This window comes from Nesoenas mayeri, assembly GCF_963082525.1.
Source record: "Nesoenas mayeri genome assembly, chromosome: 21".
Taxonomy (NCBI): Eukaryota; Metazoa; Chordata; class Aves; order Columbiformes; family Columbidae; genus Nesoenas; species Nesoenas mayeri.
The window spans coordinates 2,008,037-2,034,248 of record NC_137571.1 but is presented as its reverse complement, the minus strand read 5'-3'; the positions used below and the strand labels follow the sequence as shown (position 1 = coordinate 2,034,248).

General features: G+C 43.7%; 1 protein-coding gene across 1 annotated transcript; it reads right to left on the bottom strand.

The window, feature by feature from the left end:
* Window positions 1–1,687: 1,687 nt before the first annotated feature.
* RLF (RLF zinc finger) lies at window positions 1,688–25,893 on the bottom strand. The gene is made up of 9 exons (XM_080357614.1): window positions 25,736–25,893; window positions 22,187–22,341; window positions 20,213–20,294; window positions 16,002–16,134; window positions 12,767–12,969; window positions 10,501–10,637; window positions 8,202–8,343; window positions 2,610–7,275; window positions 1,688–2,021 (listed from the first exon to the last, which is right to left on the bottom strand). The coding sequence occupies exons 1-9, from the start codon at window positions 25,889–25,891 to the stop codon at window positions 1,939–1,941; spliced, it is 5,757 nt and encodes a 1,918-aa protein (XP_080213740.1). The 5' UTR covers window positions 25,892–25,893; the 3' UTR covers window positions 1,688–1,938.
* Window positions 25,894–26,212: the final 319 nt, after the last annotated feature.

Genomic DNA, 26,212 nt, shown 5'->3' with positions numbered 1-26,212 from the left:
CTGTGATAAAGGAATCAGATCAGAGCTGGGACTGGGGAGCAGCAGAGACGCTTTTTGGCAGCGATGTTTGGAAGCAAGACACTGGCACTGCCACATCCTCACGGCACGTTCTGGTAGCACGTGGAAGGAAAATAATAATAATGTGAAAATAGAAATAGGTAAACTCTAAACTTAACCTTTTGGGGCCTCCTTCCCCAAGACCTGCAAGTGCCAGGTAATTAGAAACCCAGATAAACACACCCAAGGAGAAATAAGGATCAGGATATGGATTCCAACCATATAGTTTTGATCAATTACCTCGCCAGGTATTTTGTGGATGATAAAGAAGTGGAGTTCAAAGACTGGAACACACTGAAACGGTTAAGACATTATTTCTATAGCTCAGAAGCAGCAGCGTGACATCAGTGTCTTTCAACAGAAATACGAATACACCTTGAGGCCACAGTATTAAAATCCCAGCGGCGCACGGGCCTCCACATCACCAGAGGAAAATGCCTACAAGACGCTCTTATTTGGCAGGAGCAGAATAACTCTGAGAAAATAAGTTTCACGCATGACTGTTCTGGGGGATTACAGGACGACGGTTCCACAAAACTCATTATTAACATGCAAATTTGTCTATACAACAAGTTTTTCTCTTTTACACAGAAAAGCTTCAACCACACCAGGCAGAAACTCTTCCGTTCTGTATTTCTGGACTTCTGTGGTCCCAGAATCTTTTCAATGACAAAAAAGAATTAATTCACCAACTCTGTGAGGTTGTTGACCAGGAACCTGTGATCACGAGCAGAGTTCCCAGTGCTGACTTGAAGAGGCAACAACAGAAGAGAACACAATTTAAAGTACAATTGAACTTGAGTATCAGTCAAGTGTATAAAGAAGAAGGAAACTGTGATCAGGGAGTTCAAGTGAAATCTCACCCAGCGTCAGGTTCTGATGTGCCGTTCTTAAACCCACTAACCGGTTCTCCAAGAATCTCAAGTATTCATTAGAGGAAGGTCCAGCGAATGATGTTGGAATGAAATCTAAACCAATAAAGGCAAACTCCTCTGCAAAGCCGTCTTGTGTATATAGGTAAAAAGATCACACTGAGCTGTCAGCCCAGGTAAACAAATTTCAATGGGAATAATTCCCATTTTTAATATTTTTTTCTGGTTTCGGGCTTGTGTAAACACAAAGGAGTATTTACCTTTCAAATTCCATATGAAAACCGGGTTGTCCCCAGGTCGCCAGGACAAAGCCAGGTCCCCCAGCGCATGCCATCGGCACCGCTCGGCGCCGCAGGGAGCGCAGGGGCGCGCTGCCCTCCTGGCAGACCCGGCTCCCCTAAGGAGTCGTCACAAAACCGCCTCCTGCCTTTGAAGCAGCATCTCGTATCTCTCCAGGCACCTGCATCAGTCATCACATATATTAAGTTTGTAGTTCCCCTCTTTTTCTCTTCTGAGATCCTGAACATCCAAAGATGTCTGAACATGACGCAAACTTGGCATCTAAACTCTTTTTTAAAGAGACAAAAATCACTTTGGAACACACTTCAGCTACTTCAGGTGTCTGACTCGGCTGCGATGTTTAACCTGTTCACCCTAACTTTCATTTTTAAAAGCTAGAGAGAAGATCCACGCTCTGTATTCCTTTCATTACGAGCAGCTTAGAGTTTCGAGCAAGGAAAGGATTTGCAATACGTTACATTTCTCCTGCTCGGTGTACAACTTTTAATCTAATTTTGATTGTCGGGATGTCCAAATAACCTCTTTAAAGAGTTGGTTGTAACAAAATTCTCCAGATATTTTTTCATTAACCTTCTTCATTCCCGCACCCAGCCAATAGTCATCACCTGCTCTAAACATCATTTCCCAAGGTTTTCTCCATTTCCTTCCCACTGCTGCTTTCCAGCTCACAGTATAAAACCCAAACCAGCCCAAAGAAACCCAATGAGAATCAATGAGCGGCTGCGATTAGTGCTTGTTCATTAGCATCCTCATGGAGATCGGGACACGCCACATGCCACCGTTCTTTCAAGTCTGAATAAAGCACAGAGAATATGATAAAATAAGATGTAATACTTTACTTTTCTGTATCTATACTGGTTCATCAGTCCGATAAATCATCTACAAATGCATAAAACTTAAGTGACATCATCCAATGGTCCCAAATTACAAGTAAATCACATTAAAGATTTACTGTACAGTAAACAAATGGGTGAAAAACTGTAATTTATTGAAACTCATAACTCAAAAAAATATAAGATGCTGTAGTGTACAATATGTTACACAAAGCACCCTGGGGTGCACATTCAAGTCAAGTAATAACTCCATCGCCCCCCGAACCCTGGTACCCCAGTACTTGTTCCATATACAATCATGCACATTTACCCTTCGACAGGAAGCCCCCCGCGTTCTGATGTGTTCAACAGCACCAAAATCCATAGAAAAAAATGGGGAGCTAAATTAACTCGGCCAATATTTTGACAGATATTATACATTCATTGAATTAAACAGTCTACGCTAAACCTAAACAGTGTGCACTGTAACGATTACGGTTCTAATTTGGAGCTCTCCCCATGTAGCAGTAGTGGAGCCGATCCGCTCTACGCAAAACTACTTACGTACTCCCTACACAAAGCTCATCGGCCTTTTTTGTGGGAAATAAGTCAATGAGGGGCGTAGAAAACTTGGATCTTTCAAGAACAACCACCGGTCGTAAGTAATGGAGCTGTTTTAAGGCAAGGTCCCCGCAGTCCGTCAGCGCCTTGTCCAAGATCGCCCTCAGATTTTCTAGAGAAGGGGCAGATGATGATTCTGACAACAAGGGCTGGATTTCTGTCAGCTGCCCGTGATTATTTTGGGTTAAAATTATATTTTTGTCATCTACAAAGCTGTTTACTGGTGTATCCCCTTGACCGTCTCCCTCTTTTTGCAAAGTCTTATCTACTGGAGCCTCCCATTCCACCACCTCATCAGAATCATCATCGTCGTCGTCATCTTTCCCTTCACTTTCCTGAATAAATTTTAAAAATGAAGACTCAAATCCCATGGGTTTATATGTCTTTAAATCAAATGGTTTGGACACCGGAGGCTTCTGAAATTTATCTTTTGTAGCACAAAGTACATTTCTCTTTGCATGTTGATTAACTGCACTGTGCTGACATCCTTCTGGATCCTTCTCTCTCGGCAACTCTAATTGTAAACTCGAGAAATAAGAGCTATTCTCTCTTTCGCTATTTTCAGAAAAATCTTCCGTTTTACACGTAACCGTCTCCCTGACCTTATGCTCTTCAAAACTGCCGTTCTGTGAACTGTGGTTATATTTTAAAGTGCCTGAATATGTTAAGTCGCTCACGTCACGACTCGCCCCACTCGACAGACATGGTTTTTGGTCTTCGTTGCTTCCATCTTGATGATCACAGGCAGTATTTGGAACAGCAGGTTTTTCACCTTCCTGCACGCACTCAGGATTAGCTGATTTATCCTCTTGATCTTTTTTATCCGAGTCTAATGCCGTTTCGGAGCCGGACTGTTTCTCATTCATCATGCCACACTGAACACAAACAACGAGTTTCTGCATCCGCTGCTCTATGTACATGTTGGTCATCTGGTGCGTGCGCTTGTAGTGCCTGACGATGCTGCTCTCCAGCTTGACGACAGACAAACAGCCCTGGACCATGCAGGGGTACTGGGTCTGGTTCGACTTCTCTTTGCACATCTGGAGCGCCTCCTCTTTTGTTTTGAAGTTAATCGAATGCTTTTCTCGACTCCTGCTTGTTCTTTTAGATTTTAACTGCTTCCCGTTCTGCTTGCTCACGTCAAGACCGTCTTTCAAGTAACTTTGTTCGCTTTTATCTTTCTCTTGATCGTCTTCCTCCTCTCTCTCATTTCTAAAGAGACTATCATAATATTCACTGTGTCGGAAATACACGTGTTGGGAGTAGTGGCTGTAATTGGTGAAAATCCGATTACAGCCATTAAGGTCACAATGGATTTCAAAATCTTTGTTTAGTTTTTCTTCATTGGCATGTTCTTCTATTAGGTGCCGTTTCAGCTTATTAAAGGTATAAAACACAGCGGGGCAGTGGGCTTGGTTACAAGCAAATCTTGCGGATTCAGCGTCAGAAAGCAGCTTTTGATCCTCTACGTGTTCGTTGTGAAAGTCACTACAATGCTTTGCGAGAGCTTTAGAACATAAAAAGCGTTTACCGCACTCTTTGAATTTGCATGCAAATATTTTTTTACATCTGACGAGCTCCCTTTTTGTTCTCGCTTTGTCCTTTTCCAAGCAGAGCTGCTCCTTGTTGTACTGGTGAACGGTTCGATAGTGGCGAATCAAACCCTTCTGGTTGGTAAATGCCGAGTTGCAGCTTTTGTGTATACAATGAAATGGTTTGTGGTACTTATGCAATATATAACATAAGTTTCCTTTAGCAACTGTTCTTTTGCTTCCTCTTCCCTGTCTCGCCTCCAGTTCCTCCCTGTGACTGTCCAGAGAACCCACGTTGGACGTTTTTCTCATTACGTTATTGTCCATCTCTTCGCTGGACTCCAAATCCGTCTCGGAACTACAGTCTTTCTTTTTTGGGTGACACAGCTGCTCAGAGTGGTTTGAACGGTCGATGAATTCGACGTTAGCTGCGCAGATGGGTGTCGGAATGGCACTGTTTTTGTGCATGTCGTCTGTACACAAGCCAACGTGATCAAACTTTTCATTTGGACAAACCTTGTGAACTGCCCTCTCGCAGCCGATCTGATGTTTGTTTCGATAGTGAATTCTAAGGTGTGTTTTCCTTGTAAACGATCTTTGGCAAATGTGACACTTGAACGGCGAGTATCGATGCTGGAACATATTTAACTGCAGAACCATTTCCTTGGAGTAGTTATGCTTTCTAACATAATGCATCAAGAGAGCTTCTCTGGTCACGAACTCGCACGTGCACCCTTGGCACTCACAGAAAAACGGTTTGGCTGCCAGCTGAGTAAGATACTGGCTGGGTAAATTATCTTGTTGCTCTTGAAGCTGAAATTTTGAGGTAGTTTCATCTGACTCAGAGCACTTGGTGTCCCTGGATGAACAGGACTGTAAGGAGCGCAGAAAAGGCTTGTGTCTCGAAGAATTCTGCACGCTGGAATTTTTTAAGCTTAGATGCTTCAAGCCTAACATCAGTTCCAACATGTTGTCATCGATATTTGATTCTTTAGAACTATCGTAAAAAGACGTCTCTGGGGAAGAAGGACAAGTTTCTTCCTTCAGGCCGTTGCTTCCTTTAGTATCTATCGTACAGCACAAGCTTTCTGGAGAGTCAGCGTTTGTATCTGAATTATGACCCAAGTCTGTACTACCATCCGTAGGGGATTTACTGTCCTGAGCATCACTCAGCAGATCGAGAAAGTCTTTTGTTTTCACCTCCATATTTTTTTTACCTTTGAAGTTATATGGATGGGCCCTGCGAAGGTGTTTTTGCACACTCCTGGAGTTTTTGTGTGTGGAACAGCAGCCTCCAAAACCACAGGGAAGTGTTTTTTCATCCAAGCAAACCGCCCCATCAGAACCTTGTTGCTTCACATCTGCTGGATGGACGACTCCTTCCTGCGACACGAGGAAACCCGGAACCGATTGATTTCGAGCCATCGTTTCAATCCGCAGAGGCGACGCCTGCCCTTGGTTCACCGCAGCGTCCCCACAATGGAGGCTGCAGTTACTTTCGCTGTCCAGATCTTCACTGTCAGAGAGCACTTCTTCCTTAATCTGCGGAATTTCCTGAGAGCCCGAGGGATCCAAGTTATTCAGACTGGAATTCTCAGATTGAGACTCCGGAAGACATCTGCATTTGTCTTTCGAAACCGACTCTTCGAGCGTCACCGTCGGTTTGACCTCCCCGTTTGACACTGTGATATTATGCGCTGCCAGGTGATTCTGAAACTCAATTTTTGAATAATAAAACTTTTTGCAGCCGAAGAAGTTGCAGGTGTACGACGCATCTCTGAAGTGCTGAGCCTCGTGGTGGTAGAGCTGCCCTAAGTCGCTGAAAACAATATTACAGCCATTCAGCTCGCATTTATAACGAAGGTCATCATGCGTCTGTTTGTGATTGAGGAGCTCGTTAACCGAGCCGAATCTGGCGTAACAATCCATGGACACGCACATGTAGGGCTGGGGCCCGCAGTGCACGCGCTCGTGCTCCCGCAGGTGGAAGGACGTCATGAAGTGCCGGCGGCAGAACGCGCACTTCTCCCTGCGGTTCTTCATGTCCAGGTAGTGCTTGGCGTTCTCATCGTTGTTTTGATGTTCGGCTTTCAGGTGGACGCTTAAGTATTTAAACTGTTTAAAGACCCTTGAACAATCCGTCCCGGGACAGGGGTAGATGTCTCTGTCTTGCAGGTGGCAGTTTTCCAGTTGGCTGAAGGTGACATATTCATGTGCGTCGTTTTCAAATGTTTCAGGCAGCTGTGGCTTCTCCTGGAACACTGCGGGAGGGCTGCTGCTTGTTTTTTGTGGTGATCTCTCTTTTTTCAGGATGATTTTCTTTTTGTGTCTGTGCGTTCTACTAGGCGGCATTTTAACGTGTTCCATGACGTGCGGTACAAAAAATTCCTTTCTCTTGAACTTTTTTGTGCACACCGGACACGTATAAATACCGTCCTCCATGTGCATCTTGGAGTGATGCAGGATTCGAGCCTCTATACACTCCCTTTTGCAGAGCACACAAAAAAATTTGTATTGAAGCCACCTCTGGTATCTTTCTGAAGAACCAATTGGTTTTTTCACTCTTGCTTTTTCTTTCGGGTGGTTCATCGCGTCTTTTCCATCGTAATATTTTTGTTCTTTTGTCTCATCGTAGTCGCTAAAGAATGTTTCTAACATGTCGGTTTCATTGATGGACATATTACAACTTGCATCGTCCTCGGAATCAGAAGCTGCTTTCCCCAACAGTTTAAGGCAATGTCGCTTCAGAGTCTTCCAGTCCCAAAATTCAGGATCGAACGGCCAATATGCTTTTAAAGCCAACAGCAGCTCACAACGGAGGGAATTTGGAACCAGCGCATTTTCTTCATCAAATTTTTGATCTGGTTGCATGTAGAGCTCTTCCAACACATTAAATCCACTCAAAGTTGGCTCAAGTAAAAATTCCGTGAGCTGACAAGCTCTTCGCACTTCAAGGTCTTCTGGTAAAAGGCAGGCAATGGTTTTACACACCGACGTCTTCATTTCGTCGCTTCCATTGGATCGGATCTGAAGGGCTCTCACGCACAACAAAACAGACACTGCAAGTCCTGCTTCTTCTGCCTGTTTAAAAAAACAGCCACAAAATAATGTTACTTTTCTTTGATAAGTAGATTCTCAGACAGTGGCCAACAGACTACAGCCCGTCCAGAACACATCACGCTTGTGAGCGTGAAGTGCCTGAGCCACTGAGCATAGGAAGACACCTAGAAATATTATTCACATGCTGATTAAAAAAAATATAATATATTTCAAATTCTACCTGGACAAAATTTAAGTTTCCTTGAGCCTGAGTGCATGAAGTAATTATTTATCATGTCCATATAAGAAAGCAAAAAGATGAGCACATTGGGGAGGGTACCATTGATTGAAACATCCATAAAACTGAAGTTCATATGGCAAATTCTACTCTATGTGTGCAAAACGATGCTATTTCAGAAGGAAATACCTGAAACCTTTGGGAAATGGTGAGATTCCAAAGGGAAAATCCCGTATCTAATTTAAGGTCCGCGATCTGTGTAATACTAAGATAGTTCAAATCCTGTTAATTCTGCCATTTAAGTGTAAAGTCTTTGCATTACTCCTCAAACTGAGATTATGAGTTTATAAAAATTGCTGTTAAGCATCTTTTGAAACTTCCTGCAAGTTTCTGAAGAACAGAAGGTACAGGTCCAGATGTGACTGTGTCAAACATTTTGAGGAAAAGGTATTTGCGCCAATTTTCCGTCTCTTTGAGATTCTGCAGAAAACTGTTGCTGTGCCTCACATTTCTAAGCGGGGATCAGGTCAAACACAGCTCTGCTTTGTTCACATAATGCTGTATTTTCAGAGTAACAAACTATTTCACATTGATCGAAGATTTTTATTAGTAAGTTATTAGGCACTTAACCACGAAGTATGAACACCGGAAGAAGCTGTTATTTCATGTCAGGTCAGTAGAATTATTAAAAAAATCCAATAAATTATGGCTGTAAATGCAGCTTACTTACTTCAGACTGGATAACTCTTATCAAGAAAAATAAATGCTGTAGTGTCTTGGCAATGATGCCGAACTGACGACACCTCTCCAAAAAGGAATCGAGAGAAGGATCGATTCTTCTCTGCAGTTTGCTCCAGAAAAGTGTCAGTTCCCTGCAAAGAGTTGAAAGAAGAATGTGAAAACATTCAAGATTTGTCCAGAGTCCAGACACTTTTGGAAATGTAATTACCAGCTGTTTGTAGTCAGGAAGAGACACCTGAGAACTAGACAGACCTACAAGAAACTAAGATACAAACAGTATAATTCAAGGTGTTTTACTTTTAAATCCTAAAGTAGAACTAGAGTGGGGAAAAAAGGCAGAAACCCAGAATATCAGCAACTTCTATTGTGGCGGTGTGAGGAGCAGAAAACGCCTCGACTGTGCAAGCACAGCTCAGCAACAACAAAAGCATCCATGTGTTATCAACGCTATTTTCATCCTAAATCCAAACCACAGCACCGTACCAGCTACTAGGTGAAAATTAACTCTACCCCAGCCAGAACTACCTCTCCTGTCTTTTGATATATACAGATGTCATTCTCTCAGTCTACAGGCCATCCCTTGAAAGTGTCCGTTGAGTCCATTACTTTGGGCTCCATCTGTCATGACAGTTCGTCAGAGCACAGTGTGTGGTGCTGGATGCTGAGCCCAGCTCTGGTTTCACTACTGCACTTTGCTCAAAGTTCATTCTTCATTAATCTGGGTGGTTCTTATTGTAATACCATTGATACGTCCTTCTACAGGACATGAGACCACCAGCACCAGATCATTGAGTAGATCCCAGAGTGTCAACTAATCAGGTGACACATTCATGGATAACCTGTGCAATGGTGTTCACAAGCCCATCTGTATGTTACATCTCTTCCTTGATGGCCTGAGGTGTCACGGGCCCACTGAGCTATGAAGAATTCACCCATATGTTCCCCAATTAGATCGACCTTTAATCTGAGCAGCCTGATCCACCTGCTGGTTGTTCTGTTGTTCTTCAGTGGCCCAACTCTTTGCAATATGAGCATCTCCATGGCACTTTTACACCCACAATACAACAGGACCCATGGGTGAACAGGGCACATTGCTTCTTATTTTCTGGTAGCTCATTATCCAGTGGGGCCTCTTCAGTATGTGTCACCTCCTCCTCTGCTAATACTCCAAAATCTTGGCCTTCTGGCCAGCCCACAATCTCTCCCAAGATTACTGGACAACTGGGGTTTCCTATTCAAGCTCATTGCAACTCACTGCATGTGGCCTCTTTCAGGTCACTCGACATTGAGGCCTCACAATCAGACTGTAATTTGGAATAAGCATCTTCCAAAAACCCGGCTGTCCCTGCTGTGTCCCCTCCCAATGTCTTGTGCACCCCCAGCCCACTCAATGGTGAGGCAGCAAGAGACATGGAAAAGGCCTTGACACTGTGACTAAAACATCAGTGTGTTACCAACATTATTCTCACCCTAAATCCAAACCACAGCACCGTACCAGCCACGAGGAAGAAAATTAACTCTATCCCAGCCAAAACCAGGAAATTATTTTGGTGATCACCACAATTTGTAGAAAGCACAGGCCTCTTCATTTTTGCGAGACATAATATCCACTGCCTCTGTAATATGTCATCCCACGCCCTGGCAGTTAATCTGGCTGATCTGACAAAAGTAATCCTCCAAATTAAAAGTTTTATGTCATACCAGCCACCTGAATTAATCTACCTTGTGGCTAAATAATCGCTAGATCTGCGTCTGTCACAGGGAAAGCAGGTGGAGGTCAATCAAGAAGGTCTCCTGGACAACAGCATATCACTGAGTTCGCCCTGAAAGAATGTTGGCTGTTGTTGGTCTATTTGTTTACTTCTTTTTTTCCTCATTAAAAAGAGATCATGGGATAGACTTCAGCCTCGTATCTCTTTGGACGTGGCTCTATTCTCATCTCTAATGACACATTTTGGCAGTGAAAACCAGTCAGTCTCCAGGATTTCCAAGTGTGGTGGACTCTTCCCCCAAGAAATTTTATAGTCACGATTTGGCCGAGGTCTAGAACTACAGTTCTCAGAGTTATAGAAATTACAAAAACATCAGCATGACTCTTGTTTGACTAACTGCTCCACTACTGCAGCAAGATGAGCCCTTATTTCTTTCATCACAAGTTATCCAGAAAGTACTTCTGTCTGATGTACTTCTCAACTTTTTCTACATATGTTTGTGCTGTATCAGCTCAATTTTCTTGCATTGAAGCCAGCGAGGAATATTTAGGAATAACAGTGAAACTAATTACTTACCAAGAGCAATACACATTTCCTGTTTGAAGCTGATGAGTAAGGTATGTTGTACAAAGAACAAACGCAGTGTTTTCTTGTCCCTCAGATTCCAGGTTGCATATGATGTCCAGCACTTCTTTGCAGTCTACCTTTGCAATCTTAAAGAGAAAAAATTAAAAGAAAATACACTTTTATTATCAGCATGTTTAGTGTATCAAAGGAAATGGTCTCAAACACATGAACAAAATACTGTTCTATTGAACACTGAGAGTTCATACCCCACGTTTCAGCTACAGAACAGCGTGAGGAGCTCACATATGTTAGTTCAGATCACTTCTCAGTGTTAGTTTTCTTTGGGACTATCCTCCATTTTGCTCAGCTTAGCAAAATACATACAGGCAACAGTTTATCTACAACTTCACAGGAGGTTCCCATCGAAGTTCTGGAAAGCCTACTTAAAGGTGGTACCAATCCCTGGATCAAAATAGGGCATCAGCTTGGTTATAAGCCAAGTATTTTTAGACCAAACAGTAATTATGAGGTTTGTCTCTGATAACTTCCACAACGGTACACTGCCGTCTCCTCAATACTGCGGCCCATCTTCTTAAATAATGCAAAATGCAGTGGGTTGATACAAGCCTGATCTTCCAGGTCCTGTTTTTTAGAAAACCAAAAATTGTCAGTGCATCAACAACCGAACTTCAGAGACTACAGGTTGAACAGTGCTAAGATATTTCAAATGAGAATAACAAACCCACGTTCGTTAACAAGAAGGATGTCAATTTACTCCTCAAAGTCACTCCATGGCTCAAACAAACATGTAAGACTTGGCTCTGTTTTCTGGGTCATTTTAGTTGGAAGGAAAAGTTTTAACATTGCAAAAATATCTCATTTCTTATGTCATCAGAAAAACCTCCTCCCAGTTTTTTCGTAGGACATCCCATTAATATTTCTTACTTAGGGAGACTTGCGCTCCCTTCAGGAGCTGGAGATACACCATGAACCCACTAAAAGCCATTTAGTTTGACTGTAATTTCCTCCCTAGCTGAGCTGGAACAACATGCTCTCAAGTCTGTAAATGCAGCAGCATATTATCTTTCTTACATTAAATAATGTCACTACAGCTGCAAGAATGTGGGAGTTGCTGCCTCACAATGTAATAAAATAACATCTCTGATATCAACAACATTGTGCAAAGTACTGAGAGCCTGCAAAGAAAGGAAGACTTAGGTTAAGTTCTTGTAATCTTCCAACCTAACTGGAAGTTACATGGGAAAGAGAACACTTGTCTTGCAGAGAAAGCCAGCTTAAATTACAAAACATCTGGGGGTTTCATGCCTTTTGCGATAGTAAAGAGTATTCTTGACTACTCTGTAGGAGAACCTCTTTAATTAGTGGTTTAATTGGTTCAATAAAAACGGCAAATTCAAGCCAAACGTTAGAATCGGTAACCCAGACAGCAATTCTTAGTTCTGTTCCTTTGAGATTCCTATGAACAAATAGCTAAATAATCATATTTGTTACACAAGTGCCTTTGCTATCTTCACTCACATTCACCCTTTATAGCTGAGCCCCGTTCCTACTCTGCACTTCAAAATGTCACTTAACTCTGTTTTATTACAGTGAATTCTCTCATCCCCCATACTGGGTTTTGGGTTGTTGCCACCTCTTGTTCTTGGAGCTCTTCATCTTTTATCTCTTTTCCTCACTTGTCATTAGACCTGATTAACTTTCTACCTAAGACAACACAAAACACGAGGATATAACACAATACTCGACTTCCGAAAACAAAGATGTTTCAGAAGTCTCTGGTTTCAGCAATCTGTAAAGAGTGTCACCTCCACAACAACCGTGGGCCAAGCATGCAAATTACATATTACATACAGTACATGACATGCAAATTCTCATATTGCCAATTATTTACATCAACTTTCTGGCACTGTAACACCACACAGCCTTTAAACTTTTCACAGTGTTGGCTACAGGTCCAGTTAAGTAACAAAAACATATTGTTTTAAGATACTGCTTTGACGCTTAGTGGCTTAGTTTTCCCCTGAAAGGTTTAAGTAAGCGATTACCATCATTTGGTTCAATTCATCAATCTGTGTTCTAGCTTATGCATACTTATCAACACCAGAGTTAATACAAATGTTCTTTCCAGTCTGCAACAGATAATTCCTCTTTTGGAATTCTGCTGCAACAGTTGCATTCTTCAGCTCTTAATGTTGCAGAAAGAAATTCTAAAATATAATAAACAGACAATAAAAAGCAACTATGGATTTCTAACCTCCTTAATGGAGTCTTCATTCGGCAGCATCGAGCACACACAGGTGATGTAGGCTTGACGGAAAGACGAAGCGTTGGCGATTTCGGGCGAATCGGCGCACAATTTGGACAAGGACGTGGCTTGTGGGATGCAGTTTGACTTCATCAGGTGTTTGATTCGCATCTGCAGAAAGGAAGGCCCTTCTCGTGTAATCAATTTATTGGCTAGGAAAAGAAAAAAGCCTTTGAGAATACACCAATTTACAGCTGACACTTAAGTGAAATTGTCTCATTGCGTTCACACTTTATTTTATTACAAACTTAAGTGTGGTCGGTCTTCTTATGAAACTTGAGGTGTGATAAAAAGCAACAGCGATAAATGGAATAAGGAAATATGGACGCTGATCAGATCATACAGTATTTCGAACAAGGTACCAGTAGTTCGGTTGAGATTTGAAATATTCAACTTCAATTGTAGCATAATATTCCAAAGCACCAAACACATTTCAAAGCATTATGTAGTTTTCAACTGAAGTTGTTAAACCCTCACATAATGCCCAACTAATCAAAATGAAGTTGAGGGTAAAAATGTTATTTTTGTGGTACTTCGGAAGGATTGTGACATGACAGGCTCATGGCCTGGATGGTGTATCTGCGATGGGGAAAGAACCAGCAGGAGGGCTGGGCCCAAGGAGTTGTGGTGAACGGAGCCCAGTGCAGTTGTTGGCCCGTCACGAGTGGTGTCCCCGGGGCTCAGTGCTGGGGCCAGTTCTGTTTAGTCTCTTCATCCAAGATCTGGACGAGGGGATCGAGTGCACCCTCAGTCAGTTTGCAGGTGACACCAGGCTGGGTGGCAGTGTTGATCTGCTGGAGGTCAGGATGGCCACACAGAGGGGTCTGGACCAGCTGGATCGATGGGCTGAGCCCAGTTGTCTGAGGTTCGCCAAGGCCAAGTGTCGGGTCCTGCACTGGGTCACAACAACCCCATGGACGCTCCAGGCTGGGGAAGAGCGGCTGGAAAAGGAAAAGGACCTGGGGGTGCTGGTGCCAGCGGCTGAACATGAGCCAGCGTGTGCCCAGGTGGCCAAGAGGCCACAGCATCCTGGCTGGTACCAGCACTGGTGTGGCCAGCAGGCCCAGGGCAGTGACCGTCCCTGTGCGGGGGCCTGGGGAGGAAAAGCCTCAAATCCCGGGGTCAGTTTTGGGCCCCTCAGCTCAGGGCTCAAAATGGCGGCCCCAGGGGGTGGTGGGATCACCTCAGCGCACAAAATGACGGTGCCAGTGGCGCCAAAATCGCCTGAGGGCTCAAGAAAGGCCTTGAGGTGCTGGAGCGAGTTGGGAGAAGGGACCGGAGCTGGTGAGGGGCTGGAGCACAAGTGTGATGGAGACTGAGGGACCTGGGGGGTTCAGCTGGAGAACAGGAGCTGAGGGGAGACCTTCTGATCTCTGAACTGCCTGAAAGGAGCTTGGAGCCAGGGGGGTCGGGCTCTGCTCCCCAGGAACAAGCGCCAGGAGCAGAGGAAACGGCCTCAAGTTGCGCCAGGGGAGGCTGAGGTTGGATTTCAGAATAATTTCTTCCCCAAAGGGCTGTGGGGCATTGGAACAGGCTGCCCAGGGCAGTGCTGGAGTCACCAGCCCTGGAGGGTTGGACAGACGGACATGAGGGACAGGGGTTAGTGCTAGATTTAGGTTATGGTTGGACTCAATGATCTTAAGTGTCTCTTCCAACCAAAATTATTCTATTATTTACTTGATCTGATTCTGAAGGTAAAAAACAATTAAGTTAATCCAGTAGACATCTAGCTAGTGAGATATTACAGAAGCATCTGACTTCCTGGCACAGAGAAAAGAAGGGACTGAACAAAGAAATTGAAGGGAAACCCAACCAACGAGATTTGACTGATCACAACGCATGGTACGGTGCAGCTTCATACATCAGTTGGTACTTCAGAAATAACTTCTGTAGTCACCGAATTACACTTGTCTGATGACATCAAAAGGATAAACCAGTTACATTAGTAGCACCATTTAGAAGCCTGAAGATTTTCCATGCCATCATTTGTGGTATAGAGAGCAGGATGTCTTTAAGTTTTCATTTTGCTTTGCACCAGAACGCAGGGTATACAAACCTGGCGCTTTCCTCTTGCCTTCTGAGAAAAGAGACAACTTTACATACGCCCTCAATCTACTTCTCTCTTTCTGTAACATTTTAGAGTTTTATGACTCAGTGGCTCACGATATGCATTATTTTGATTTCTTTGGAAGGTTATTGAATAGCTGGCAACAATACAGGCGATTGAATCCTATGCCCTACATCAGGGGTGTCCAACTAATTTTCACCAGGGGCCCTTCAGCCTCATGGTTGCCTTCAAAAGGCCAAATGTAATTTTAGGATTCAGGCCGTGGGTTTTGTGTTTGCCACCTGTGCCCAGTGTTGTTCTTCCCAGCATTATGTTCTCTCCTACAACTCCCTGCAAGCCTCCAATGGCTGTTCAGCATGCTTTCGGTCTCCCAAGAGGCTCAAAGCAACAAAACCAACCAACCAAAAACCCCCTCCATCCTCTGTAATGTAAGGACACAGAATTATTTAACTACTGAAGCATTACCTCATCTGACAGCCTGAACATAAGCAAAAAACCAACCCAAACCAAGGTTTCCAAGACTGCCACAAAAGCAAGATGCTCAGTAAAAAGCAACATTCCCGGCAGATATTTGGCTTCTTTGAGCTGCCCTTTATTTAAACTGTCTAACTCCTTACGTTACGATTGAACTTGAGAAACCTTCCTTTGACAGACTAGTCCAATAAGGGGTTCCGGAGTCAGGTTCAAGATTGTTTAATCCCCCCACATGCATCTTTGATGCCTCTGAAAGGTGGGGACACACACAATTCCTGCTCTGTGAAGGATTCAGGAAGACAGTTAAAAGGACGGAGTTACAAAGAACAAACCGCCCCAGGGAGCAAAATTTCTGTATTTTTTATGATGAAGAAAGAAGAAATAATTTTTTAAAAAAGGAGTTTCAAAGACTTAAACTGATGGATAGTGTAGCCCAAGCAGAGATGCATCAGCAAGGACATGTTATTCAGAGTGCCGGTGACACAATTTCATCAGAAATGTCACTTAGCAACATACAAATACTACTGCGCAATGCAATTTAAAATACAACTCTCCTCTGACTTCAAATTGCCACTTCCTCACCAAAACTGCACTGAGTAATTTCTTAATAACCACATATAATCTCTAAAATCATCCTCTTACCTTCCTCAGTTTCTACTGGTTGCTGGGATAGAATTTTAAGAAGAACTGGATTTTTCCATATGCCTTCCCTTGTGATGTCCACCAGTATTTGGAGGTTGTTGTTGCCAAATTCCAGTAAAGCATCATGTGAATCCTACAAAACACAGAAAACCAAACACATACCAGTCATTACAAGTCTTTGCTAAAAATTAAACCAATGTCACTTTACATTATGTCTTAATCTTTGACCATGTTCTAACAATTTCACACCACTCTTCTGAATGTTTTGACAGGTTTGAATTGGGAATTTAACATACAACATCCTTTCACTTCTCTAATCCTACAGCAAAACTTCGCAATATTTAAGTACTCAGTTCACTGAAATGGTGTAACTCAAAAAGCCTCTTCTGCAGTTGTAACTCTTCCGCAATTTTTATGTTTCTCCATGTACATATGTACATATAAGCAAAATCACAGAGATTACTGTATAAAACACAAAGGATGATTTTATATCAAAGCATTTAGTGCCATTGAAGAAATCAGAACGAAGACTGAATAGCTTTCAAAGCTAATAACAAAAAGCCGAGAGCGTAAAATTTTACATTTGGCATTAACATGAGTGAGATGAGCCAGTAAATTTACCCCTCTGAGAATCACAGGACCACAAAAAGACGCATATACTCCTACAAAGCTGGTTATTTCAACCACCTCCCTGCCTGCTCCTCTAGCAAACAATGAGCTGTGAAACTGGAGAGGATGAGCCAGAACTGAAGGACACCAGTATCCGCCTGGCTTTCCCCACCGCTTTGCAGGACTGAAAGCAAAAGGCAAGCCAAGGAACGTGTGAGAACAGCTCAACAGGACGGGGCATCACGGAACAGAAGACCCTGGGGAACTACAGGCCCATCAGTGTAACTTGTTCCCAGAAAGACAAATGCTCCTGGAAACCCCAAAGAACAAAAATGTGATTTGGAACAGTCAGGATTTGCCAAGTACAAGTCACATTTTATCAGCCTGACTACCTTCTGTGAGGAGATGCCAGGCTGCAGATGACATTAGAGCGGTCAGACTTCGCAAGGGTTCACAGTCCCTTTCACAGTCTCCCATAGTATCTTGAAAACCAAATTGTTAAAGTATGGAAAAGTGGACAATAATGCAAGTGAAAAAGAATCATCTCAGCTGCCAGGCTCAGAAGTCTTGTGACCCTTTGGACAAAACCCAACTGGTAGCTGTCTCCTAGTAGCATTTCTCAGGGGTCAACACTTCATTCATTGTCTGAATTACTGGACAAAGCCCATTCTCCGCCACTCCACAGCTCATACACAACTTGGAGGGAATGTCAGAAAAACGTTCAAGAGGCTGCAAAACGTCACTGAACTCGCTGAAATTCAACATGTGCAAACGCAAAGTGTTGCACATGGCCCAACCCCAAGTACCAGCAGAGGCCGGAAATGTGTCGCTACCTTCCAGTTTGGTCTGTAATTTAAGCGCAGGTCAGCAGGGAGCCCTTACTGCAAACTGTGCTGAACAGCTTCAATCAGAGCACCACCGGGAGGTTGGTGAAGTGTTTATTCCCCTCTATGTGGTACTTTGGAGGCTCCCCTGGAGCCCAACGCTCAGCGTGTGGATTTGCCACAGTGGAGCAAGTCCAGCAAATGCCACCAGAGAACCTGTAAAACCTTAGGACGAGAGGGTGAAGAGGGAAATTTCAGAACTGCCTTCATCTTTGTCCAGTTGGAGCTGGACTCTTCTTCCTGTGCAGTGAGTGAGTCAACAGACAACTCCCATAGAAGAGAAACTCCGTAAAACATGTTTGTGGGAAGCTGTCTGAAACACCCTCACTTTGAAAGGACTATCTGAAGTTTGTGCAACCTCCATTCTTTCAATTATTGAAGTTATTAACAAACATCCAAACAGCAACACAGTTGTTGATCCCAAGCTGGACCAGGAAACCAAATGCAGTACAAAGAGCCTCAGGGGAGGGGTGTGTCGGGGGTTGTTGACACACCCAGCTCAATGGCACATCAGCAGAATAAGGCAGGTGAATGAAAGACCTAATGCCTAAGACTTATGGGTTGGCAAATTAAACCAGGTTTAATAAAACAATAACAACGAAAAATAGGATAATAATTTTAATCACAGAATCATGATGCGATCATTAAAATGACTATACTCTTTTTACGGGGTTTGGAGGGGATCGTTTGAATAAAAGCCCATAACTCAGACATTCCCCACTCTCACTGTTGAGAAAAAGTTTAACAAACATAAGAAAACCAATCACCTCTCAAATTAACAGTCCTTTAATATACTGAAATGTGCTGCAGGACATTTGGAATACCAAATAGGAAAAACTATGTATTAGTAGCTACCTAGCAACAATACACCCTATTCTAGATGCTTAGCCGATCCTTTCATTATTGGACCTACTGAAGAATATAATGATAATGATAATAATAACAATGGAGTTTCCTTCTCTGGAGATTTGCGAAACCTGCCTGGATGCAATTTCAGTGTTCCCACTTTAGAAGAGGGGTTGGACTGGATGATCTCCAGAGGTCCCCGCCAACCTCAGCCGTTCTGTGAAATATTGACAAAAATCTACTACAAATACTTTGAAGAAATCTAATGCAAAATTGAAGTATATAGGACAACATAAAGAGGTCCTGAAGACACAAAGCGTTTCATTGTAGATGACGTCAGGGAAAGGATAATATAGCCAGAGCCTATGGGCAAAGTTAAGGAGAAAATACTCATTGCAACAGTTTACTGAAGACACCAGGATTTTTCAGTCCATTTAAAGCAATCAGCAGCTACTACAGTGTCACAAAAGTTTTCCGTACGCAGCTTTAGAATAGTCCCTACACCTTGCTGCTTTGAAATCCAAGCCCTTAACTTGTTCAGTCCTGGGATGAAAGTTTATTTGAAGTTTCATTGCCTCTCACTACCTGTGCAGATTGTTATAGAGCAGGAAGATCTGAAAGAAATTCCCCTGTCCCACATCTGCTGTAACCACACCTGGAATTCTGAGAGATGTGGGCTGGTGTCACTCTTCTACCCCTGGAATTTAACAGTTTCCAACATATTCAGCCTGAATAAAGACACCTCTTGTCCTTGACAGGACAAGGGGTGATGGTTTAAAACTAAAGGAGGGAGATTCAGGCTGGAGATAATGAAATTGTTGCCCTGAGGGTGGTGAGAGCCTGGCCCAGGTTGGCCAGAGAGGTGGTGGATGAACCATCCCTGGAGACACCCCAGGCCAGGCTGGACGGGGCTCTGGGTGAAGATGTCCCTGTTTGACAGGGAGTCCCATGGAAAAGGCGAGGGGCAACCAGCACAAGTTGCTCCTGGGGCAATTCCAACCAAACACAAGAGGGAAATTTTTCACAATGAGAAAAATTGGAAAAATCTCCACAGGGAAGTGATGGATTCCCCAACGCTGGTGTCGAGGGTTAAGATTGCGGGGTGACAATAAAACCCTGGCAGATGTATTGTTCACCCCCTCTTCCCCTCCTACTCCCCCCTTTCGCCCCTCCCTCTCCCCGCTTCCACTCAGGACAGGTGATCGGGAGAGAAAAAGAAGGACAGAAAGAAGAGAGTTAAAAAAATTAAAGATGTTTTACTAATGCTACTAATAAGAATAGAGAAAATAATACAAAATATACAAAACCAATCTTGAAAGTCTCAGCAACTGCAGAGCCAGCACCCAAAGTCCTGGATTAGACTCCACAGCCAACCAGAGCTGGATTCAGTCTGTCACTAGGCCTCAGTTCGCAGGGACGACTAGCAAGGTCCTCTCCTAATGTCGGCCATAGGGAAAAGGGAAAAGAAGGGCCGAGATCCTCGTGATCTCCCATTTTATATGAAGTATTCACGTGAATGGAATGTTATACACAGTTGGTCAGTTGTTCCTCGTCGCCCCTCTCGCGAGATGTCCATCCATGCTTATCAATAAGTTTGCATTCCATTGCTAGGTTTTACCAAAACATGTGTCTAGTTCTCCAGGAAAATGCAGTTAATATGAAGGCTTTAGCCGACAGGAAAAAATTCACTGAAAGAGAAACTTGTTTTTTAACAAAACCAGGACAGCTGGACACTTTGAAGGTTCAGCTGGGCCAGCTTGTCTAGACCAGGCCTGTGCCAAGGCTGGACCAGGTGATCCTTGAGGTCCTTCCAATCCTTTTCTTTTTTTTTAAAAAAAAAAGAAAATTGGAAAAGAAATTCGGAACACTTACCTGTATGGACTGATGGAATCCCAACCACACCTCATGCGGCAATTCACTTTCAGGAATTGAAAGCAGCAGCTCAAAACAACTCCTGGAAAAGTAAGAGGTAAGTAAGCAAGTTATCTGAACACATTCTGCTGTTCGGTTAAATAACATCTGTGGCACGTATTACTTTGCATTCAGAGAAGAAATGACGGTAACATTGAACTATGCTTGATAACGTGGGAGGAGAACATCCAAATACCTACGGTGCAAACTCAAGAGCTCAACAAACAAAAAAAACCTCACCTGCATTATTAAACACAAAGATGTTCAAATTAAAGTCAGAGTTAAACACATCAGAGTGTAAAATTCCCACTTCATTAATTCCAGGAGCTCCTGTATTTGTGTAGCTCAGTTATCTACACAACACAGGTATGAAACATCCCCTTATTTCTTCTGCACAGAACAACGTGACCTCATCAGACTAACTGTGTTAACTATGACACTCTGTCTAGAGAGCCACAAGATTTACACACAGCAAAATTGTTCTTGTTAATTCTGACAATATAAGGAAATAAAACTGGTCTAAGACTCCACACAAATGCTATGAGCTACATCTTCATTGTTAGATAGCTTCAAATTGTGCTATTTTTTCTTCTAAACTTCCACGCCCAAATATTAAATAGAAGAATGACAGGACAACATATTCAGCCTTCCCATAGAAAGAAGAAATTAGCCTGGGGAAAACAAACAGACGACCATAAAGCAAATGTGAGTTTCAAAACCACATGGTACCCAGTTCCTTAATTCTTCAATTCCCTTTCCTGCTTCCTCCCGACTTTTGATAGATACCTTCATCACTGTCACGCAGTAATTAATCGCCTTGTCAGGCACTAGAATCTCAATCGTTAATATGCCCATGAAAACATGGGCAGCAGGATCACCAGATACTCCAACTGTCAGAGGTCTCAACATCATAAAATAATCAGGACTGTCTTTTCCCTTGTGCTCAAGCTCGGCAATACAAGTTAATTCATCAGCTCTCCAGACCCAGATGGTTGTAAAAAAACAACTTTACAAAGTCTCACAGCAGCTGAACTCTTATTTAATATGAGGAAAACAAAACAAAACCCCCACCAAAACCAGAAAAACAACAACAAAAGAACCACCAAACAACCCCAACCAACTAGATGTATGTCCAACTTTCATGCATGACTCTCTCCATCAAATAAAACATTTGCAAACTTCACAGCCAATGCGCTTTTGAAAGATCTTTCGATGCACACGTCATTTCCAGATTTAAACTCAACCAATCCTACCTACTTCACAATTTTTGCAAATAAACTGTAACAGGTGCTGGAACGCTTCCATTATTTAAAAAAAAAACTTCATCTTGAACACTCAACTTCAAAACATGTTCTAGGAGAAGGTCTCCTCGGTTTGAGGTTCTTATTTTGGAAGGAAAAGCTTGAGGCAAAAATCAATATTATTCTGTAATCACTTGATACCTCATTCACTGTTAAGACAGAAATTTCAAAAATTAAACTTTAAAAGCTTTCAGAATTCTGTTCATCTTTGGGTTGCATTCCAAAACTTTCCTTATTTTAAGCTTCTTAGAGTTAACGAAACGACTAATTACACACAGTAGGTACAATGAGCAGGTGAGGCACAGCCCTACATTTTTGAGATCGACCGGTTTTATCGGTCAAATCCAGTTTTGCTGCTTAGACCAGATGACATGGAGATCTCGCTTCTCTTTTTACGGTTTGTCCTCCGCCACAAAGTTTTCTGAATATCCAAATTACCTCCTCACACCGAAACGTGGAAGAAATGGTATTAGCAGAAGCTGTTGACCTATATTGCAATTTAGTACATCACACAAAAAAAAAAGCATTTGAGCAAGGAGCTTATAGCAAAATCCATCTGGAAAAGAACACCTGACTCCAGACCACAAAGCAAAACTAACTGTAAAAAATATTAATATACCAAGTGAAAACTTACAGCACGAGTCTGCCGAGTACCAGAAGAACATCTTCACATTCTGTGGTCAAGTAAGGTCGCGCGTTTGCAAAACTTTGGATGGCAATTCGGTAGACTTCCAAAAAAGGTAAAATATGTTCCGAGGCGCCCCGGCTGCCCGCGTACTGGAGCAGGGTCTGGAGGAAAAGGAGATGTTGTTAATATTTCTTTTTGTCTAAAAAACCAAATATCAATATGCAGCATCAAACATACACAGTGGAAGGATTCTGGAAGTGATAAGTTTCGACTCTGGCGGCTATTTAAAAATGGTAGATTTTCTCCTCTTTATTCAAAATATTTTCATTTATCAACCATACAACTGAACAGTTCAAGTGCTTCTCTAACAGATTAATGAAAGATTTGATAATATAACTGAAATTAGATATGGCATTAGAAGCATTAAGATGTCAAGATGCAATCCCTAGAGATACTCAATGACTACCACAAATCATCTGTTTAGTCAACCCAGACACTACATTAATGGAAGATCAAACACACAAATATTTTCTAAAAATACACCCGTTAAAAACCATCTAGTTAAAGAGCCAGATTCAGCACTCCACTATTTTGATGGACACTTAGATCACAAACAATCTGGTATTAAGTACAAGTTTTAGTTGTCTAGTACAGACTTCTCCTGGCAGTCTCTGTACAAGATAAAATCAGAACATTTTAAACTTATAAGAAATAGATCACTGTGAACATCACTGATGTACACACAGGACAGCAAATCCATCACTGTCCCCAAATATTTCAGCTGCAGCTCCTTCCCAAGATCATATTTAGGCCAAGGAAAATTCAGCTTCTCTCTACACATGTTTTGCTGTAGTTTAATAAGCTTAAGACAAGACATCAGTGGTAATTGTTAATAGAAAATTAAGTTGAATTCCTTAAATTTCACTTAAGGGCAGACCTTAAATTTTATTGCTCAAGCTCTGTGCAACACACACAAACATCTCCAGACAGGAGGAGAAACCAAGATGCAAAATTAGTTCCTGACTGCACAATAACATCACAAATTCACACTCCATTGAAGTTGCTGCGTAACAGACCATCAGGTTTATGTTTTCCAGTTTCACGTTCTCCATCAGTTTCATGTTTTCAGTTTCATATTTCCATGACAATCAGAATTGTCCCAAAGAGATGGCAACTCAAGACAGACCATTTTTTTTTCATCACAGTGTTCTAAAATGAAACCACCATTCAATAACAGCACAAAGACCTAAACAGGTCTATGTTTTTTGTGAGAGAGGTTTCAGTTTGGTTTTGATTTTTTTAGGTAGCAACTGTTTTCCATCAAACTCCATTATGAAGCTTTATCTGTACCAAACAAACCTGGGTGACGGGACCTCTCTCTACATATTGATCACCTTGACAACCTCTACCAAGTGTCAGTCAAATATTTATTTCAATGACCTGATGAACGAACGCCACTGGGAATAATTTTAGTAAAACCTGAAACGCGGAGAGTCACACATGTGACAGCGAGATCACGGATCTCAACAGCCTAGAGCAGCACCTGCAGTTTGAACAGAGTTTTGCAACGTAACAAATGAACTCCTTGTCTTGTTTCAGTAGGTGAAGAGCTAAACATCCTCCCAGAATCATATGGCAAAGTGCACGACCTGTGGCTGGAACATGGGAGAACGTGAAGGCCAGTATCACTTGAAAGGAACCAACGGGGTTTTGTGTCATTTGGCAGCTGATTTTGCCATTCAGAGACAGCAGCTGGATGTGCTGAGGTGTGGCTAAACCAGCTTGTAAAACAGATTTTCTTATTTTTACTTTTATCTTAGAAACCACAGTCTCTTGAAATTCAACAGGGACAGCTCTGCAACCCAGTAACCTGACAATTATTCAAACTTACAGCTCGAGATAAATGATGTCGTGGGTGATGCAAAAAAAAACAATTGGCAATTGAAATAACTTATTTAAGGACAAGTTATTTCCATCACTCTGACTTGATTTGAGTTCTTCTGAATGTTAGTGGCTCAATTCAGACCCTGCTGATCCTTACTGTCATTAAGCAAGTGTTCAGACGAGACCAACAGGGCACAGAAGCTCATTCAGTGACGCATTGTGCGGCAGATCCCACCCAAGGCAAAACACACAGTTTGGATCCCAGGTGAAGGACAGAAAAGCTGCACGGAGCAAACCCGCCCGCTCCACAGAACCCCCAGGTGAGAGCTCATGGGGAGCAGCTCCCCAGGAGAGATGCTCTTGGTCTTGTCTCTCTTCCTTCTGCCCCTGCAGTCACTAGAGAGGTTTGGAGTTGAACTGATCTTTTGGGGCAGGTGTCTCTAACATGACATGTGCTTTTTCTTTTTTTTTCGTGCGTAGAGCTAAAAAATAGCTCTCAAATGGGGATTGATGATATGTCTCAATGAAGGAGATCAGTACGTGCTCATTTTACAGAAGATAAATGGGTGAAGTGCCTTGTCCTGGGTCACCAGCAAGTTAGTTACAAAGTTCAGGAAAATGTTTTGATGCACTAAGTTGGAGCTGCTCAAGTCAATTGCTACCATGCGTTGTTCTTTAATAACTAAATTGCAGATTTCCTACACAATCCCATCAAATGGTGCCTCCACCACAGATGCTGAGTTGGGTGGTCACAGTAAACACCTGGAGCACAGAGCTCTGGGAGTGATGGGGTTGGAGCTGTTCAGTAAGGGAAGTTTACCTCTACGCTTGGGGATGCTCAATGCTGTCGATGACAGAATTACAGAATGTCAGGGGTTGAAGGGCCCTGGAAAGCTCACCCAGTGCAATCCCCCCATGGAGCAGGAACACCCAGATGAGGTTACACAGGAGACTCCACAACCCCCCTGGGCAGCCTGTTCCAGGCTCTGCCACCCTTACTGAGAAGAAGTTTCTTCTCAAATTCAAGTGGAACCTCCTGTGTTCCAGTTTGCACCCATTGCCCCTTGTCCTGTCACTGGCTGTCACCAGCAGAGCCTGGCTCCATCCTCCTGACACTCACCAAAGCTTTATATATTTGTAAACATTAATGAGGTCACCCCTCAGTGTCCTCTTGTCCAGCTCCAGAGCCCCAGCTCCCTCAGCCTTTCCTCACACGGGAGATGCTCCACTCCCTGCAGCATCTTGGTGGCTGCGCTGGACTCTCTCCAGCAGTTCCCTGTCCTGCTGGAACTGAGGGGCCACAACTGGACACAAGATTCCAGGTGTGGTCTCCCCAGGGCAGAGCAGAGGGGCAGAACTTCTCTCGCGTCCCCTGTGCCCTCAGCACACGGTGCCGTCACCTCCCTGCAGCGCGTCCCCTCTCCCGGGGAGGGATTCCCAAAATGGTTGTGACTGTCCCTGCGATTCAGCCATTACCATCACCACGGCCACCCTCGTCCCCAGCCGAGCCAGCCGCCCAGGAGCAGCCCCCAGGGCAGCAGGCCCGGCCCCGGCAGCGAGCGGCGCCCCCGGACCGGCAGCGCTGCGAGAGCGGCCGGCGGGCCCGGCCCTGCCCGGCACTGGGGCCTGCGGCCCGCGCCGCGGCCCAACCCGCTTCACCCGGGCCTTTACCTGGCAGAATCCCCGGCAGTAAGCCCGGGACGAAGCCTCCGACACCTCCTGGTCGCGCAGCTCCGCCTGCAGCTGCCAGAGGCGGGCCCGGAGCGCAGCCACCAGCCGCGGCATCTCGGGCCGCAGAGCCGCCGCCTCGGCCTCAGCGTCCGCCATCTGCGCCCGGCCCCGCTGCGCGTAGGCAGCGCTCACGTGACCCGCGCGCACGTGACGCCGGCGCCATCCGGGGCAGAGCGGGTTGGGGCGAGTGGCGTCACGTGACACGGGCGGAAAGCGCGCTCGGCCGGCCCCGCGGCGCCGGCGCGGGCGGGAGACGCGAAACGAAAAATTATTGTGGTTTTGGTCTTTTAAAAGTCTTTCGTCTTTTAGTCTTTTTTAATTTTAATTTGAGAATTTGGGTCGGGGGAGTCCCTGACTTCTTCATGAGGATCAGGTTGGGGGTTTTTGCCCTCCATAAAACAACGGGAACCAAATGGC